Source organism: Rhinoderma darwinii, chromosome 5 (genome assembly GCF_050947455.1).
Source record: "Rhinoderma darwinii isolate aRhiDar2 chromosome 5, aRhiDar2.hap1, whole genome shotgun sequence".
In the NCBI taxonomy this organism is placed as follows: domain Eukaryota; kingdom Metazoa; phylum Chordata; class Amphibia; order Anura; family Rhinodermatidae; genus Rhinoderma; species Rhinoderma darwinii.
In genome coordinates, this window is record NC_134691.1 from 342,441,878 (window position 1) to 342,460,953 (window position 19,076).

General features: G+C 40.9%; 1 protein-coding gene across 8 annotated transcripts in view; it reads right to left on the reverse strand.

Annotated features, from left to right (window-relative positions):
• Positions 1–12,816: 12,816 nt before the first annotated feature.
• The window catches only part of CSPG5 (chondroitin sulfate proteoglycan 5), an 80,955-nt gene continuing 74,695 nt past the window's right edge, over positions 12,817–19,076 (reverse strand). For 5 of the 8 annotated variants that reach the window (XM_075827906.1, XM_075827901.1, XM_075827899.1 and 2 more), the window contains one exon: positions 12,817–16,414. In XM_075827906.1, coding sequence (XP_075684021.1) covers positions 16,253–16,414 — 162 coding nt within the window. In that variant the 3' untranslated portion in view covers positions 12,817–16,252. Of the gene's footprint in view, positions 16,415–17,562; positions 17,607–19,076 lie in introns of all 8 variants that reach the window. The other 3 variants (XM_075827905.1, XM_075827904.1, XM_075827903.1) reach the window with 1 other exon arrangement.

The window sequence follows — 19,076 nt, forward strand, 5'->3', positions numbered from 1 at the left end:
AAAAATATTAAGGCTGATGCACTGTCGCGTAGCTTCATGGCCAGCCCTCCTTCGGAGGAAGATCCTGCTTGTATTTTGCCTCCAGGTATAATCATTTCCTCTATTGATTCTGATTTAGTCTCTGAAATTGCTGCTGATCAAGGTTCAGCTCCCGGGAACCTTCCTGAGGACAAGCTGTTTGTTCCCCTGCAATTCCGGCTAAGGGTACTTAGGGAAAATCATGACTCTGCACTATCTGGCCATCCAGGCATCCTGGGTACCAAGCACCTCATTGCCAGAAACTATTGGTGGCCTGGGTTGCCTAAAGACGTTAAGGCCTACGTCGCCGCTTGTGAAGTTTGTGCTAGGTCCAAGACTCCCAGGTCCCGACCAGCGGGCTTACTACGTTCTTTGCCCATACCCCAGATACCTTGGACCCATATCTCCATGGATTTTATCACCGATTTGCCTCCATCCCAAGGCAAGTCGGTGGTGTGGGTGGTAGTAGACCGCTTCAGTAAGATGTGCCACTTTGTGCCCCTCGAAACTACCCAACGCCAAGACGTTGGCTACCTTGTTTGTCAAACACATCCTGCGTCTCCATGGGGTCCCTGTCAATATTGTTTCTGACAGAGGGGTACAATTTGTTTCATTGTTTTGGAGAGCCTTCTGTAAAAAGTTGGAGATTGATCTGTCCTTCTCCTCTGCCTTCCATCCTGAAACGAATGGCCAAACTGAGAGGACTAATCAATCTCTAGAACAATATTTAAAGAGGCTCTGTCACCAGATTTTGCAACCCCTATCTGCTATTGCAGCAGATCGGCGCTGCAATGTAGATTACAGTAACGTTTTTATTTTTAAAAAACGAGCATTTTTGGCCAAGTTATGACCATTTTTGTATTTATGCAAATGAGGCTTGCAAAAGTCCAAGTGGGCGTGTTTAAAGTAAAAGTCCAAGTGGGCGTGTATTATGTGCGTACATCGGGGCGTTTTTGCTACTTTTACTAGCTGGGCGTTCTGACGAGAAGTATCATCCACTTCTCTTCAGAACGCCCAGCTTCTGCCAGATCACGCTGTGACGTCACTCACAGGTCCTGCATCGTGTCAGACGAGCGAGGACACATCGGCACCAGAGGCTACAGTTGATTCTGCAGCAGCATCGGCGTTTGCAGGTAAGTCGATGTAGCTACTTACCTGCAAACGCTGATGCTGCTGCAGAATCAACTGTAGCCTCTGGTGCCGATGTGTCCTCGCTCGTCCGACACGATGCAGGACCTGGGGCAGGAAGTGAGTGACGTCACAGCGTGATCTGGCAGAAGCTGGGCGTTCTGAAGAGAAGTGGATGATACTTCTCGTCAGAACGCCCAGCTAGTAAAAGAAGTAAAAACGCCCCGATGTAACACACCTAATACACGCCCAGTTGTACTTTTGCAAGCCTCATTTGCATAAATACAAAAATGGTCATAACTTGGCCAAAAATGCTAGTTTTTTAAAAATAAAAACGTTACTGTAATCTACATTGCAGCGCCTATCTGCTGCAATAGCAGATAGGGGGTGCAAAATCTGGTGACAGAGCCTCTTTAAAGTCCCGTCCAAGAAGTTTGCTCCCCGGTTTATAGGGCCGTACAAGGTCATTGAAGTCCTCAATCCTGTCTCCTTCCGACTGGAGTTGCCCCCATCTTTCCAGTACACGACGTGTTTCATGCCTCCTTCCTTGAACGCTGCTCCCCGTCCTTGGCTCCCTCGAGGAAACCTCCTGTCCCCGTTCTCACCCCTGAGGGGGTAGAATTCGAGGTGGCCAAGATTGTGGACAGCAAGATGGTCCAAGGCTCCCTCCAGTACCTGGTCCATTGGAGAGGATACGAGCCTGAAGAGAGGACTTGGGTACCCGCCCGGGATGTTCACGCTGGGGTATTGGTCAGGAGGTTCCACCTTCGTTTCCCCAATAAACCAGGTCCATCTAGAAAGGGTCTGGTGGCCCCTCATAAAAGGGGGAGGGGGTACTGTTAAGGATCTGCCAGGCACAGCTTCAGTATCCACGCCCATAGGTAATCAGTCTGCACCTGCTTCTGTGTCTGTGAGACTGACTCCATCTTCCACCACTCAGGATGGCAGGCTTAGGAGTGAGAGAGCCTATCACAGCCTGGCCAGACGGAGCTAGCTCCCGCCCTCTGTCTATTTATACCTGCCTTTCCTGTTCCTCCTTGCTTGTGATTCTTCTCTGTTGGTTTCCTGGCCCTGCTGCAGCTTCTTGAACTACTTGTCCCTGCTTCGTATTGACCCTGGCTTACTGACTACTCTTCTGCTCTGCGTTTGGCACCTCGTATACTCCTGGTTTGACTTGGCTCGTTTACTACTCTTGTTGCTCACAGTGTTGCCGTGGGCAACTGCCCCGTTCCCCTTTGTTCTGTGTCTCCTTGTCTGGTTGTCTGTCGTGCACTTATTGAGTGTAGGGACCGTCGCCCAGTTGTACCCCGTCGCCTAGGGTGGGTCGTTGCAAGTAGGCAGGGACTGAGTGGCGGGTAGATTAGGGCTCACTTGTCTGTGTCCCTATCCCTGTCATTACAATTATAGTAGTTATATTCTTGTATATAGGGGACAGTAATATAGTAGTTATATTCTTGTATATAGGAGCAGTATTATAGTAGTTATATTCTAGTATATAGGGGGCAGTATTATAGTAGTTATATTCTTGTATATAGAGGCAGTATTATAGTAGTTATATTCTTGTATATAGGAGCAGTATTATAGTAGTTATATTCTTGTATATAGGGGCAGTATTATAGTAGTTATATTCTTGTATATAGGGGCAGTATTATAGTAGTTATATTCTTGTATATAGGGGCAGTATTATAGTAGTTATATTCTTGTATATAGGGGCAGTATTATAGTAGTTATATTCTTGTATATAGGGGGCAGTATTATAGTAGTTATATTCTTGTATATAGGAGCAGTATTATAGTAGTTATATTCTTGTATATAGGGGCAGTATTATAGTAGTTATATTCTTGTGTATAGGAGCAGTATTATAGTAGTTATATTCTTGTATATAGGGGCAGTATTATAGTAGTTATATTCTTGTATATAGGGGCAGTATTATAGTAGTTATATTCTTGTGTATAGGAGCAGTATTATAGTAGTTATATTCTTGTATATAGGGGCAGTATTATAAAAGTTATATTCTTATATATAGGGAGCAGTAATATAGTAGTTATATTCTTGTATATAGGGGGCAGTATTATAGTAGTTATATTCTTGTATATAGGAGCAGTATTATAGTAGTTCTATTCATGTATATAGAGGCAGTATTATAGTAATTATATTCTTGTATATAGGAGCAGTATTATAGTAGTTATATTCTTGTATATAGAGGCAGTATTATAGTAGTTATATTCTTGTATATAGGGGGCAGTATTATAGTAGTTATATTCTTGGATATAGGGAGCAGTATTATAGTAGTTATATTCTTGTATATAGGGGCAGTATTATAGTAATTATATTCTTGTATATAGGGGCAGTATTATAGTAATTATATTCTTGTATATAGGAGCAGTATTATAGTAATTATATTCTTGTATATAGGGGGCAGTATTATAGTAGTTATATTCTTGTATATAGGGGCAGTATTATAGTAGTTATATTCTTGTATATAGGGGGCAGTATTATAGTAGTTATATTCTTGTATATAGGGGCAGTATTATAGTAGTTATATTCTTGTATATAGGGGCAGTATTATAGTAGTTATATTCTTGTATATAGGGGCAGTATTATAGTAGTTATATTCTTGTATATAGGGGCAGTATTATAGTAGTTATATTCTTGTATATAGGGGCAGTATTATAGTAGTTATATTCTTGTATATAGGAGCAGTATTATAGTAGTTATATTCTTGTATATAGAGGCAGTATTATAGTAGTTATATTCTTGTATATAGGGGCAGTATTATAGTAATTATATTCTTGTATATAGGGGCAGTATTATAGTAATTATATTCTTGTATATAGGAGCAGTATTATAGTAATTATATTCTTGTATATAGGGGGCAGTATTATAGTAGTTATATTCTTGTATATAGGGGCAGTATTATAGTAGTTATATTCTTGTATATAGGGGGCAGTATTATAGTAGTTATATTCTTGTATATAGGGGCAGTATTATAGTAGTTATATTCTTGTATATAGGGGCAGTATTATAGTAGTTATATTCTTGTATATAGGGGCAGTATTATAGTAGTTATATTCTTGTATATAGGGGCAGTATTATAGTAGTTATATTCTTGTATATAGGGAGCAGTATTATAGTAGTTATATTCTCATATATAGGGGACAGTATTATAGTATTATAGTAGATATATTCTTGTATATAGGAGGCAGTATTATAGTAGTTATATTCTTGTATATAGGAGGCAGTATTATAGTAGTTATATTCTTGTATATGGGGCAGTATTATAGTAGATATATTCTTGTATATAGGAGGCAGTATTATAGCAGTTATATTCTTGTATATAGGAGGCAGTATTATAGTAGTTATATTCTTGTATATGGGGCAGTATTATAGTAGTTATATTCTTGTATATAGGGAGCAGTATTATAGTAGTTATATTCTTGTATATAGGGGGCAGTGTTGTAGTAGTTATATTCTTGTATATAGGAGGCAGTATTATAGTAGTTATATTCTTGTATATAGGAGCAGTATTATAGTAGTTATATTCTTGTATATAGGGGCAGTATTATAGTAGTTATATTCTTGTATATAGGAGGCAGTATTATAGTAGATATATTCTTGTATAGGGGAGCAGTATTATAGTAGTTATATTCTTGTATATAGGGAGCAGTATTATAGTAGTTATATTCTTGTATATAGAGGCAGTATTGTAGTAGTTATATTCTTGTATATAGGGGGCAGTATTATAGTAGTTATATCCTTGTATATAGGGGGCAGTATTATAGTAGTTATATTCTTGTATATAGGAGGCAGTATTATAGTAGTTATATTCTGTATATAGGAGCAGTATTATAGTAGTTATATTCTTGTATATAGGGAGCAGTATTATAGTAGTTATATTCTTGTATATAGGGGGCAGTATTACAGTAGTTATATTCTTGTATATAAGGGCAGTATTATAGTAGTTATATTCTTGTATATAGGGGCAGTATTATAGTAGTTATATTCTTGTACATAGGGGGCAGTATTATAGTAGTTATATTCTGTATATAGGAGCAGTATTACAGTAGTTATATTCTTGTATATATGGGCAGTATTATAGTAGTTATATTCTTGTATATAGGGGCAGTATTATAGTAGTTATATTCTTGTATATAGGGGGCAGTATTACAGTAGTTATATTCTTGTATATAAGGGCAGTATTATAGTAGTTATATTCTTGTATATAGGGGGCAGTATTACAGTAGTTATATTCTTGTATATAGGACCAGTATTATAGTAGTTATATTCTTGTATATAGGGGCAGTATTATAGTAGTTATATTCTTGTATATAGGGGACAGTATTATAGTACTTATATTCTTGTGTATAGGGGCAGTATTATAGTAGTTATATTCTTGTATATAGGAGGCAGTATTATAGTAGATATATTCTTGTATATAGGGGCAGTATTATAGTAGTTATATTCTTGTATATAGGGGGCAGTATTATAGTAGTTATATTCTCGTATATAGGGGACAGTATTATAGTATTATAGTAGATATATTCTTGTATATAGGAGGCAGTATTATAGTAGTTATATTCTTGTATATAGGAGGCAGTATTATAGTAGTTATATTCTTGTATATGGGGCAGTATTATAGTAGATATATTCTTGTATATAGGAGGCAGTATTATAGCAGTTATATTCTTGTATATAGGAGGCAGTATTATAGTAGTTATATTCTTGTATATGGGGCAGTATTATAGTAGTTATATTCTTGTATATAGGGAGCAGTATTATAGTAGTTATATTCTTGTATATAGGGGCAGTATTATAGTAGTTATATTCTTGTATATAGGAGGCAGTATTATAGTAGATATATTCTTGTATAGGGGAGCAGTATTATAGTAGTTATATTCTTGTATATAGGGAGCAGTATTATAGTAGTTATATTCTTGTATATAGAGGCAGTATTGTAGTAGTTATATTCTTGTATATAGGGGGCAGTATTATAGTAGTTATATCCTTGTATATAGGGGGCAGTATTATAGTAGTTATATTCTTGTATATAGGAGGCAGTATTATAGTAGTTATATTCTGTATATAGGAGCAGTATTATAGTAGTTATATTCTTGTATATAGGGAGCAGTATTATAGTAGTTATATTCTTGTATATAGGGGGCAGTATTACAGTAGTTATATTCTTGTATATAGGGGCAGTATTATAGTAGTTATAGGGTATGTTCACACGGCGGGGGTCCGTAACGGCTGAAATTACGGGGATGTTTCAGCCTGAAAACATCCCCGTAATTTCAGCCGTACCGGCATGTGCAGGCGCTTGAACGCCGCGTCAATTACGGCCGTAATTAGCGCTGCTATTCATTGGAGTCAATGAATAGCGGCTCCAATTACGGCCAAAGAAGTGACAGGTCACTTCTTCTACGCGGGCGTCTATTTACGCGCCGTCATTTGACAGCGGCGCGTAAATATACGCCTCGTGTGAACAGACAAACGTCTGCCCATTGCTTTCAATGGGCAGATGTTTGTCAGCGCTATTGAGGCGCTATTTTCAGACGTAATTCGGGGCAAAAACGCCCGAATTACGTCCATAAATAGGCCGTGTGAACATACCCATATTCTTGTACATAGGGGGCAGTATTATAGTAGTTATATTCTGTATATAGGAGCAGTATTACAGTAGTTATATTCTTGTATATATGGGCAGTATTATAGTAGTTATATTCTTGTATATAGGGGCAGTATTATAGTAGTTATATTCTTGTATATAGGGGGCAGTATTACAGTAGTTATATTCTTGTATATAAGGGCAGTATTATAGTAGTTATATTCTTGTATATAGGGGGCAGTATTACAGTAGTTATATTCTTGTATATAGGGGCAGTATTATAGTAGTTATATTCTTGTATATAGGGGCAGTATTATAGTAGTTATATTCTTGTATATAGGGGGCAGTATTATAGTAGTTATATTCTTCTATATAGGGGCAGTATTATAGTAGTTATATTCTTGTATATAGGACCAGTATTATAGTAGTTATATTCTTGTATATAGGGGCAGTATTATAGTAGTTATATTCTTGTATATAGGGGACAGTATTATAGTACTTATATTCTTGTGTATAGGGGCAGTATTATAGTAGTTATATTCTTGTATATAGGAGGCAGTATTATAGTAGATATATTCTTGTATATAGGTGGCAGTATTATAGTAGTTATATTCTTGTGTATAGGGAGCAGTATTATAGTAGTTATATCCTTGTATATAGGGGGCTGTATTATAGTAGTTATATTCTTGTATATAGGGGCAGTATTATAGTACTTATATTCTTGTATATAGGTGGCAGTATTATAGTAGTTATATTCTTGTGTATAGGGAGCAGTATTATAGTAGTTATATCCTTGTATATAGGGGGCTGTATTATAGTAGTTATATTCTTGTATATAGGGGCAGTATTATAGTAGTTATATTCTTGTATATAGGAGCAGTATTATAGTAGTTATATTCTTGTATATAGAGGCAGTATTATAGTAGTTATTTTCTTGTATATAGGGGCAGTATTATAGTAGTTATATTCTTGTATATAGGAGCAGTATTATAGTAGTTATATCCTTGTATATAGGGGCAGTATTATAGTAGTTATATTCTTGTATATAGGGGCAGTATTATAGTAGTTATATCCTTGTATATAGGAGGCAGTATTATAGTAGTTATATCCTTGTATATTGGAGCAGTATTATAGTAGTTATATTCTTGTATATAGGGGGCAGTTTTATAGTAGTTATATTCTGTATATAGGGAGCAGTATTATAGTAGTTATATTCTTGTATATAGGGGTAGTATTATAGTAGTTATATTCTTGTATATAGGGATCAGTATTATAGTAGTTACATTCTTGTATATAGGAGGCAGTATTATAGTAGTTATATTCTTGTATATAGGGGGCAGTATTATAGTAGTTATATTCTTGTATATAGGGATAGTATTATAGTAGTTATATTCTTGTATATAGGAGCAGTATTATAGTAGTTATATTCTTGTATATAGGGGCAGTATTATAGTAATTATATTCTTGTATATAGGTAGCAGTATAGTAGTTATATTCTTGTATATAGGGGGGCAGTATTATAGTAGTTATATTCTTGTATATAGGGGCAGTATTATAGTAGTTATATTCTTGTATATAGGGGGCAGTATTATAGTAGTTATATTCTTGTATATAGGAGCAGTATTATAGTAGTTATATTCTTGTATATAGGAGCAGTATTATAGTAGTTATATTCTTGTATATAGGGGCAGTATTATAGTAGTTATATTCTTGTATATAGGAGCAGTATTATAGTAGTTATATTCTAGTATATAGGGAGCAGTATTATAGTAGTTATATTCTTGTACATAGGGGGCAGTATTATAGGCTGATATGCACTGCCGCCATTTTGATTCTTGCTCCCGACCCCACTTCCTCTATATAAGACACTCACAGACGTTATTAGGCACTGGAATGACATGAGTGGGGTTTTATGACACCTTTTATTTAATTACCACTTGGCATTGGTGTTAGGTTGTTCAGGGCTTTATTTTCGGGGGAGGGGCTGCAGTAATGTCTTTATTTTATCAGGTGGGGGTTTTTATTCCATGTTGCTGTTTATTAGGTATGGTATTGTAGTGTCCTCTCTGCTTTGGATTTGTCGTGTGTGGATTCCAGTCTGCTACCCCACATTATGGGCCGGTTATATTTATAGGGTAGAAACTTGCCCTTTAATTCATCTTGTGGTCTAAAACACGACCGTCTGTAAATCTGGGACCTATCGAAGCATCATATTGTAATGACAGCGCGTTTCGCTCCGCTCAGTGATGATGGAGGTAACGGTAAAACGCTTGTGACTATATTCTGCATATAGTGACCCAGAGACACAGAGTGAATCGTCGGAGCCCACAATGTGTCTGTGTGGGGGATCATGTCCTGCAGGTGATAATAAGATGATAATGACACCTCCTGTGGATACTTTGTCAAAACCAAATCTCACATCTTCACTCCTGTCTACAGAACTGCAACATTGTAATGTTTGGTGCCAGTTTGTGATTTGCTTTTTCCAGTTCCTCTACCCTTCAGCCTCTCGGGTCCAGTGGTTTGGTGTCCCTGTCTCAGATGCCCCTTTTTCCACCAGGAGTATACATAATATATCCACAGTGATGTCCCATTATTATGACCACCTCCTACTGTTGGCAGCGTGTAGCCCATGGCGCGGTCTGGCTTGGTGGGTATATAAGGTGTGGGATCGGCTGTCTGATCACATATCACTCGTTGTTGCCCCGGGTAACGGGCGATTTATCAGAGTTGCTATAAGGGCTGATTATCGGCTTTCGGGCCAGGTTGTCGGTTTTTCTCACACAGCGCAGTTTGTGGATTGTTCGCGTGCTGCTGTGGTGACTGTATTGTGAGTGGACAAATGGCGCCATTGGGAATAACCGACGTGGAAACTGCGGAGCACCACGCGCCATTGATGTGAGAGGTGAAGGTCGGCTCCGAAGGTGCGCAAGGGCTGAACAACGCGCTACAGAAGAGCAGCTCACCGTGAAAATCATCCAGGGGTGACCAGACGGGGGTCTAATACAGCGAACCGACTGCGTATGGGGCTCCGAAGCCGACGGACGGTCACTGCTCCTATGTAATAAAGGGGCAGCGGAAAAAAAAGGCAGGATCGGAATTGGGCCGTCGATGATTGGTGAAGGGTCGTCCTCTCCGATGGGTCACGTTTTCTGCTTCGTGGAACGGATGGAGGTCGGCGCGTCTGGCGAGAAACATCACAGGACAAACACCCGGCAGCCATTGCTGGAGAATACGAGTCGGTGGCGGCAGCGTTATGGTCTGGGGATTATTTCATGGCGTTCTCTGGGCCACTCATCCATGTGGACGGCTCTGAAGTGATCTGGGTATGAACCCATGGTTGCAGATCACGTTCCCCCTACATGCTGATTGTCTTCCCTACATGCTGATTGTCTTCCCTGGGGCAGGTGGAATCTTCCAGCAAGACAACGCGACATGTCACACGGCTAGAAATGTCCGACAGGAAGAGACCGACCAAGACTTCCAAGTACTTCCCCGGCCCCTAATTGTCAAGACCTGAACCCAACTGAGCCTCTGTGGGACCTCGATCATTTTGTCCGCTCTATGGACTCTCCCTCCACGCACCCCCCAACAAATGTGCGATGTTCTGCAGTCAGCGCGGCACCGGAGACCACCGACCACCTTATTGATCCCTCCCCGCCATCTAGCGCTGTCCGTGCTGCCCACGCCGGGTACTCTGGATATAATAATGGGACTCCACTGTGTATGTCCTGATATCCAGCAACAAGCACTATAAAATAATGAGCATTGCAGTACATGATGAGACTTGTAGTCCTCCTCTCGTGTGCAGTGTCATTTGACATTCTTCGTTCTGTACTCGGATAACGTTGTGATTTCACTAGATTGTCAGCTCCTGGGTTTACAGATTAGCACATGTAGCGGTTGAGATTTGTACATTGAGTCTCTTTGGGGCAGGGATTTGTTTGGTTCCGCTCTTCGTTAGACGCGCACTAATTAGCGGGGAGGTCGGGCAGCGTGCGGCTGGTCGGAGGCGCTGCCGCTGTTTGAGGGCTCGTCCTGTCATATTATATTGTTCTGATTAGAATGCCCTCTGATCCTGACACAGAAAATCCCGCAGCCTCCGCCGTCTCCAGCTGCGCCCCGATCCACATATCCTGCCTGTCACTATGGAAACAGCATTCGTCCGACCTTGAAACAGCCCCATTAATGCAAACAGCGGCCCCATTATAGGAACCCGAACCAAGAGCGGGACTGAGGATGAACATCGGCAAAAGACCAGCACATAGCACCGCACACAGTGACCCAGCGGTGGCGCTACTGAGCTGCACCCGATACGTCAGGATCTGCATCAACGCTAAAGGGATGTTCCGGATTTAGCAAAATGTGTTTTTTGTATAATGAAAAAGTTTACAATTTACCAATATACTTTCTGTATCAATTTCTTACGGTTTCAAGATCTCTGTTTGCTGTCATCCGATAGGAACTTTCTTGGTTATTTTTCCTGATCATCTGATGGACGCACAGCTGCACGGCTCGTTACAGTTATCAGAGCGGAGTCTTGTAACGAGCTGTGCAGCTGTGCAGCTGTGTGTCTATCACATGACCAGGACACTGAGTGCTATGAATGGGACTAGTGAACCTGAAAGGGTCCAACAATTAGATAGATAGATAGATAGATAGATAGATAGATAGATAGATAGATAGATAGATAGATAGATAGATAGATAGATAGATATGAGATAGATAGATATGAGACAGATAGATATGAGATAGATAGATAGATATGAGATAGATAGGTATGAGATAGATAGATATGAGATAGATAGATGAGAGATAGATAGATATGAGAGAGATAGATAGATATGAGAGAGATAGATATGAGATGAGATAGATATGAGATGAGATAGATAGATAGATAGATAGATATGAGATAGATAGATAGATAGATAGATATGAGATAGATATGAGAGATAGATAGATATGAGATAGATAGATAGATATGAGATAGATAGATATGAGATAGATAGATATGAGATAGATAGATAGATATGAGATAGATAGATATGAGAGAGATAGATATGAGATAGATAGATATGAGATGAGATAGATATGAGATGAGATAGATAGATATGAGAGAGATAGATATGAGATGAGATGAGATAGATATGAGATGAGATAGATAGGTATGAGAGAGATAGATATGAGATGAGATGAGATAGATATGAGATGAGATAGATAGGTATGAGATAGATAGATATGAGATAGATAGATATGAGATGAGATAGATATGAGATGAGATAGATAGATAGGTATGAGATAGATAGATAGATAGATAGATAGATAGATAGATAGATAGATAGATAGATAGATAGATAGATAGATATGAGATAGATAGATTACTCAAATCTATCTATCTATTTATCTCATATCTATCTAGCTCATATCTATCTATCTCATATCTATCTCATATCTATCTATCTATCTATCTCATATCTATCTATCTATCTCATACCTATCTATCTATCTATCTATCTCATATCTATCTATCTATCTATCTATCTATCTATCTATCTATCTATCTATCTATCTATCTATCTATCTATCTATCTATCTCATATCTATCTATCTATCTCATATCTATCTATCTATCTCATATCTATCTATCTCATATCTATCTATCTATCTCATATCTATCTATCTATCTATCTATTTATCACATTAGTAACAGCAGGAGATTTGTCAGGTTTCTGTGGTTGCCTTGAGGATCCATCAACAGTTTAGAGGTTGCTGATTATGGAGGGGAGGAAAACCTTAAACATGGTATTGATTGGTATAATAAATGCTGCTTCCTGTACAGACAGTCTGAATTTCATTGATATTATTATTAGATGATGATTATTTTTTAGCACATGGTTAAAAGTGTAAATACTGGAAATAAGGATAAAGAAGTCGCCTGCTGCCTGATCCATTCTGATCCCTTGTCCTGGTGAAATAGTGCTCAAGGTCAGTAAGACGCAGCGAAAGGCAGTACATTATTGTAATACATATCACCTGAATGATATCAGTGAAAGCAAAGAGAGTCATAAGTTTAAAAACGTTTTATTTGGATTATTTTCCTTTTATTCTTTTTATTTTACAGTATTTCCAAAAAAAGTTGGGTGAAAGTACAAAAAAATTCAGCTGCACACGGCAAAGGTTTCATTATTTTTCTTATCGTTTTAGAAATCACACATGGCAGTAGTACAAGGGCCGACTCAAGCGGAAAAACGGAACACGCAGGGCACACACGCACACGCCAGACAACACTCATTACATGTCAAATGCCTGTCTACTCTTAGGGTGTCTGATGATGGGCCTGGACTGGGGTCAAGCCACTTACTTAGTGTTGTCTAATTGTCAGTATTATGAACTATGGCAGGAGATGAATCGTCACAATGTGTCATACGAAAGAGGAAACATTTCATTAAGGTAAAGTGGGGGTTTATTTCACGATTACTGGGTGTATGAACCGTCGTTGTCTCTTCCGACCAGCGGCTTTTCCTAATGGAAGATTCATTGTCCTTATTTTAACCATCTTCATCCATCTGATGACCAGTCACCCAGCGTCCCGTTCACTGGTCATCATCTGAGCTGGAACTATACAATATCATCGGAACTGATTAATTAGCGGCATTATCGACGGTCCAACGCCTGGTTATTTGGTCAGTCCTTTACACGGGATCAATGATCATTTCTGATCGTTACCAAATTTCACATCATCTGACTAATAATATATCCAGATGACGAGCTTCCTGTCAACAGGACAATCACAGCACTGACCACCACCTAACACTGTCCAATCAGGAATGTGACCGCCAGCAAAAAAAATTTCAACCAACCAATCACAAACATGGGATTTTTAAGAAACCCTTAGTTAAGGATCATCATCAGCATGGATCCCTACCCAATGTCCTGTCCAGTAGCCAATCAACAGCACTGATCACTACCCAATGTCCTGTCCAGTAGCCAATCACCAGCACTGATCACTACCCAATGTCCTGTCCAGTAGCCAATCACCAGCACCGATCACTACCCAATGTCCTGTCTAGTAGCCAATCACCCGCACCGATCACTACCCAATGTCCTGTCCAGTAGCCAATCACCAGCACTGATCACTACCCAATGTCCTGTCCATTAGCCAATCACCAGCACTGATCACTACCCAATGTCCTGTCCAGTAGCCACTCACCAGCACTGATCACTACCCAATGTCCTGTCCAGTAGCCACTCACCAGCACTGATCACTACCCAATGTCCTGTCCAGTAGCCACTCACCAGCACTGATCACTACCCAATGTCTTGTCCAGTAGCCACTCACCAGCACTGATCACTACCCAATGTCTTGTCCAGTAGCCAATCACCAGCACTGATTACTACCAAATGTCCTGTCCAGTAGCCAATCACCAGCACTGATCACTACCCAATGTCCTGTCCATTAGCCAATCACCAGCACTGATCACTACCCAATGTCCTGTCCACTAGCCAATCACCAGCACTGATCACTACCCAATGTCCTGTCCATTAGCCACTCACCAGCACTGATCACTACCAAATGTCCTGTCCACTAGCCAGCCATTAACATTGACCATTAACAAAACCCAGTCAGCCGGCCAATCACCTCTGCTGGTCACTACTGAACTTCATATCAACCTGTCTATCATCAATATTGATCGCTAGTAGACATCTTGTTATGTAGCCTCTCGTCTTCATCAGTCCCTACTAATCCCTGCCTATCATAATCATTGACTGGTGGAAAGCTTCTTATCAACTATCCGGTCTCTGGCGTTGACCACCTTTTTTAAATGACCCCCTTATTAAATCTTATTACTTGCAATCATCTTCTGAAGAGGTGAATCCCCGGAGCTGGTCAGCACCCAACGTCCTAATTACCAAGAGTACGAGTCTCTCCTACTGCCCGATGTCCAGTCACTCCCCGGGACCTTATAACGTCTCGATCCCTAAGACTCTATGGGACATCAGCCTATAAAATAAGCGACCACAGACTTTACAGTCTCCGTGCGTGGAACAGACTGACCCGTCTTATGGAGTATTATATCTGCTTGTCCGTTCCTATCCAGGAAAGAGGATTACACGGAGATAAGAGCGGTAACCTTAAGACTCTCCACTACCCTAAGGTAACATGGTCGGCTGACTGCAGATTACAGGCTTATCCTTCTCTCCTTACATGTGCGCGCGCCTCATCCGACACAGAGTTTTACAGATATTGTGTATAGAACATTTGGAGTGGACAATAAGCCGCCCTTACTATTTAGCCCCTTTCATATTTGGATATTTCTAGTCACTTCCCCCAGAGCAGTGGTCTCCAACCTGTGAGTTTCCAGCTGTAACACAACTACAACTCCCAGCAGGCAGACTGTCAGGGCATCCTGGGAGTTAGAATTCTGCAACAGATAGAGCGCCACAGGTTGGACACCTCTGCCATAGAGTAATATAAGAATGGACCTTATCCAATACAAGTTGTAAGCAGCCACGGAGGCTACTATGGGGCCCCGGGTCCTAGAAAAGGAGAAGCCCAGCTACAGGTCGTCCTGTTCTCCTACAAAGAATGGGAAGGGTGCGGGTAGACTATGAAGATCTAGGGCGGGGGGCACTTATTTATTTTTCTCTATGTACACCCCAGCCTAATATATCCGGTCCTTCAATTCACAAGTAGCTAATGCCATGACATAGACTAGGGTAGGAGGTCGATACCTCCGTGTCAATGAGCAGACTACCTGCCTGCGAACACATGATGGCCGCCTAATGAGATTTCACTGTGAACTCAAATCCTGTAAAAAACAAATTTTTCAGCAGCGCCATAATTCACTGGACGAAAAGAAACATATTTTATAATCCTGTTAAATTGTGGTTAGTGCGTGTGATCAGACCATGATGTAAAGTGCACAATATCCTGTTGTGATGTCACCGGTTTCTGTGGTGAGGTCACCGGTTTCTGTGGTGAGGTCACCGTTTCTGTGGTGATGTCACCTGTTTCTGTGGTGATGTCACCGGTTTCTGTGGTGATGTCACCGGTTCCCAGTGACTTCACCAGCCGCACTCTCGTATTGGTTCAGCTTTCTACATGGAGTGCGTTAGTGTTGTCACTGGTTCCTAGAGACAATGGCTGCTTCCATAGGAGACAGATGCACTTTACCTCAGAGTTTAGTGGATATCAGTCCTATCTCCTTATGTTTCCTCTTTCTATAGCGTTATTTCTCCAGTCTACTTAGACCCGTCTTTAACACACCGGGATTGTTCAGTCAACACTGTTCCATTTTTTTTGCATATCTCTGTACAAAATACACCAAAGCATGCCAAGGAATGGGGGCACATTAGAGGGGCGGTGTGATAATGAAACATAAAACCCGTCAGTGCTGGAGGAAACTGTGATCGGCTTTCTTCACTGGTTCCTTCAGCACTGAAGAAGTTCTGAGAAGATGGTGCACGCATCTTCCTAGTGATCTCGATATCCGGCTTTCCTCATGTTAGGTTGTTAAGAACACAGTTGACGTCAACAATGTCCGGGTCCCCTTTACCACTCTCGTGCTTGGGCGATAGAGAGTTCTGTATGTTGAAAGGTTCCTCGTCCTTCAGGCAAGCCTTGGGCAGATCCTGCATCTTCTGAGGAGCATTGGGATCCTCCTGTAAGACAGACACATTCTGTAAGTTCAACCATTGATCCATTCCAGTACGCAGGACTTGTGTAGTACCCATGGCGGTTCCCCATCCTCATGTGATACATTGTCATTTTGAAACAATGTTACATTTCCTTTATACCTAGAAATGACATTAAATGTATGGCGTGTCATGTGATATACAATTTACTGGCGGATTTATCACTGACCCTCAGACTCCGTAGTACAACCAGAGAAGTGTAACAAGTATTTGTCTTGTAGGGTCATTAAATCCCAGGGGTGGGGGGCAATTTTACGATTAATAGAAATGTCTGACCGTGCTCTACATTCTTCCTTTGTTTCCCTTCTCTTCCCTACGCATCCAGTTTTGTAGATCATCTGATATCAGCAAGTCGTAGATGTTGGACAACTGCCAACCCAAACCCCTCGCTAGTCTGACAGCTCTCAACCACCTCCTCTCATTATTTGCAGATTGCCTTTGTTACTTTCATAAACGGGAGATAGGGGGCTGCCAGATAGATCTGAAGCCGCTTATCTCAATTAAACAGGTGAATCAGACAGAAACATCTTCCCTGTCACACTCGTGTTTCCTCCTCGGCATGGGATCTACCAGGTCTCATAGAGATTTGAGAGCCACCAACAATAATCTGATGTCTATGACCCCTGAAGTGGTAATATCGGGGCTGTATGTCGGGGAGGGGGGGCGCGGCGACTTAAAGGAATTCTCCACCTCAATGTATTTAGAAAAGTCAGAGTACAGTGCAATTGGGCGCCCCATGTCTCTTTTCTGCCCTCTGGTCAGTGCCAGTTCAATCTTGAGCTGACAACATAAGTAATCTGAGACGGATTGGTTGCTAGGTACAAGCTGCCTAACAACCCCCGTATAAAAGGCCGTGTTTCCCTAGCAACTGGCCTGTCTCGGTCAAAGCTCTGGAATAATCAGCCTGGCAGTGCCATCATCCCGGACCTACGCCCGTGTTATTTATCAGATATTTCTATACATACAATTAGGTGAAGGACCCCTTTAATCCAGCGGTTGGGGGAGGGAGGTCACACAATGAGCAGCAATTGTCCTATAAATCTACTTGTTCTTAAAGGGCAATCACACACGTAACGCCATTTAGCTTTATCGTACAGTATAATGGGTGTACTTACTTTCATTGGATTTTTACGTTTTTGACGTCGGATACGAGTAATTACTGCATTCAATGAAAAAAACAGTTTGTGATCACACAGAGCAGCGTTACTGGCGCAGAAGCGGGAGGGGGGGGGGGGCTAAAATCTAGCAAAATCAGACCGTAGAGAGATACAAGCGGCAGAGCAGAGAGGAGCAGAGATATTGGTGCCTTGAGGGGACTGCTGCCTGTATATATGAACCACTGTCCCCTCCCCCATACAGATCATCACATCAGTTCATTATCCGCTCCAGCAGACTGGTCAATAGATGGGACGCAGCCAATGGGAACATTACGTACAGCGGCTCGGAATATCAATAGTAAAAGCGTTGTATGGGCTAAACTAGAGCGATGCGTTAATCCGTGAAAAATAACTCATCCGTAGTAATTAAAGGGGAAGTCCACATAATAATCAGCATCAACAAATACAGAATGAGGGACTGTGATACTTTGAAAAGGTTTATTTTTTATGATCGGCATGAGAAGACCTCCGCCACCCCCGCTCCACATGGGGGACTGTTCGGCAGTTTCTACAAGGGGCAGAGTGTGTGACACTATCTATGGGGGGCACAGTGTATGGCAGTTTCTACATGGGCCACAGTGTGTGGAACGATCTACAGGGGCAACTGTGTGGCACAATCCACATGGGACACTGTGTGACACTATCTACAGGGGGCACTGTGTGGCACAATCTACAGAGGGTGGTGTCTGTGGAACAATCTTCAGGGGGGCCTGTGTGGCACTATCTACTGGGGGTAGTGTGTGTTTGTGGAACAATCTTCAGGGGGCCCTGTATGACACTATCTACAGGGGCACTGTGTGGCAATATCTCCAGGGGGCACAGTGTGGCACTATCTACAGGAGAACAGTGTGGCACAATTTACAGGGGCACTGTGTGGCAATATCTGTCCATATGCAGGGAGCTCCCCCTAGTGGTGGCTGCAGGGAGATGTAATTTTATCCCGTAACTCTTTGGTTTAGTGCAGGGGATTTAGAGCTCTGCATCAGAAAATGAAGCCCCTGACCTTTTATAAAGATAGCTTATGAATTTATCCATGATGCTTAAAGGGGTATTCCCATCTCGGACATTTATGTAATACCCACAGAAGTTACATAAACCGCTCGCGCTGCTAACTGGAAACATCAAACACACATGAGAGGGGGAGATCTTGGTGTGTGATTGTGATTCCTGGCAGCCCAGTGTTATACAATTCATCGGGTAAGTGCAGTAAAAAGCAGAATCTAATCCAGTCCTGTACGTGTCACAGACGGAAAAACGGCGTAAATCGTGCTCCGTAAAACCTTCAGGGAAACTTTTTGCTCAACAGCAAAGAAAATGAATAAATTTTTTTTTAAAAAATTTTGATTTCCTCTTGTCATAAAATATAATATATTTTTTCCGTAAATGACCTCACGTCCTGACAGAAGAAGGTTAATATAATCAGAAGAAAATGACCATGGCGGCGGATTAATCGCAGTCAGTTCACTCAGACT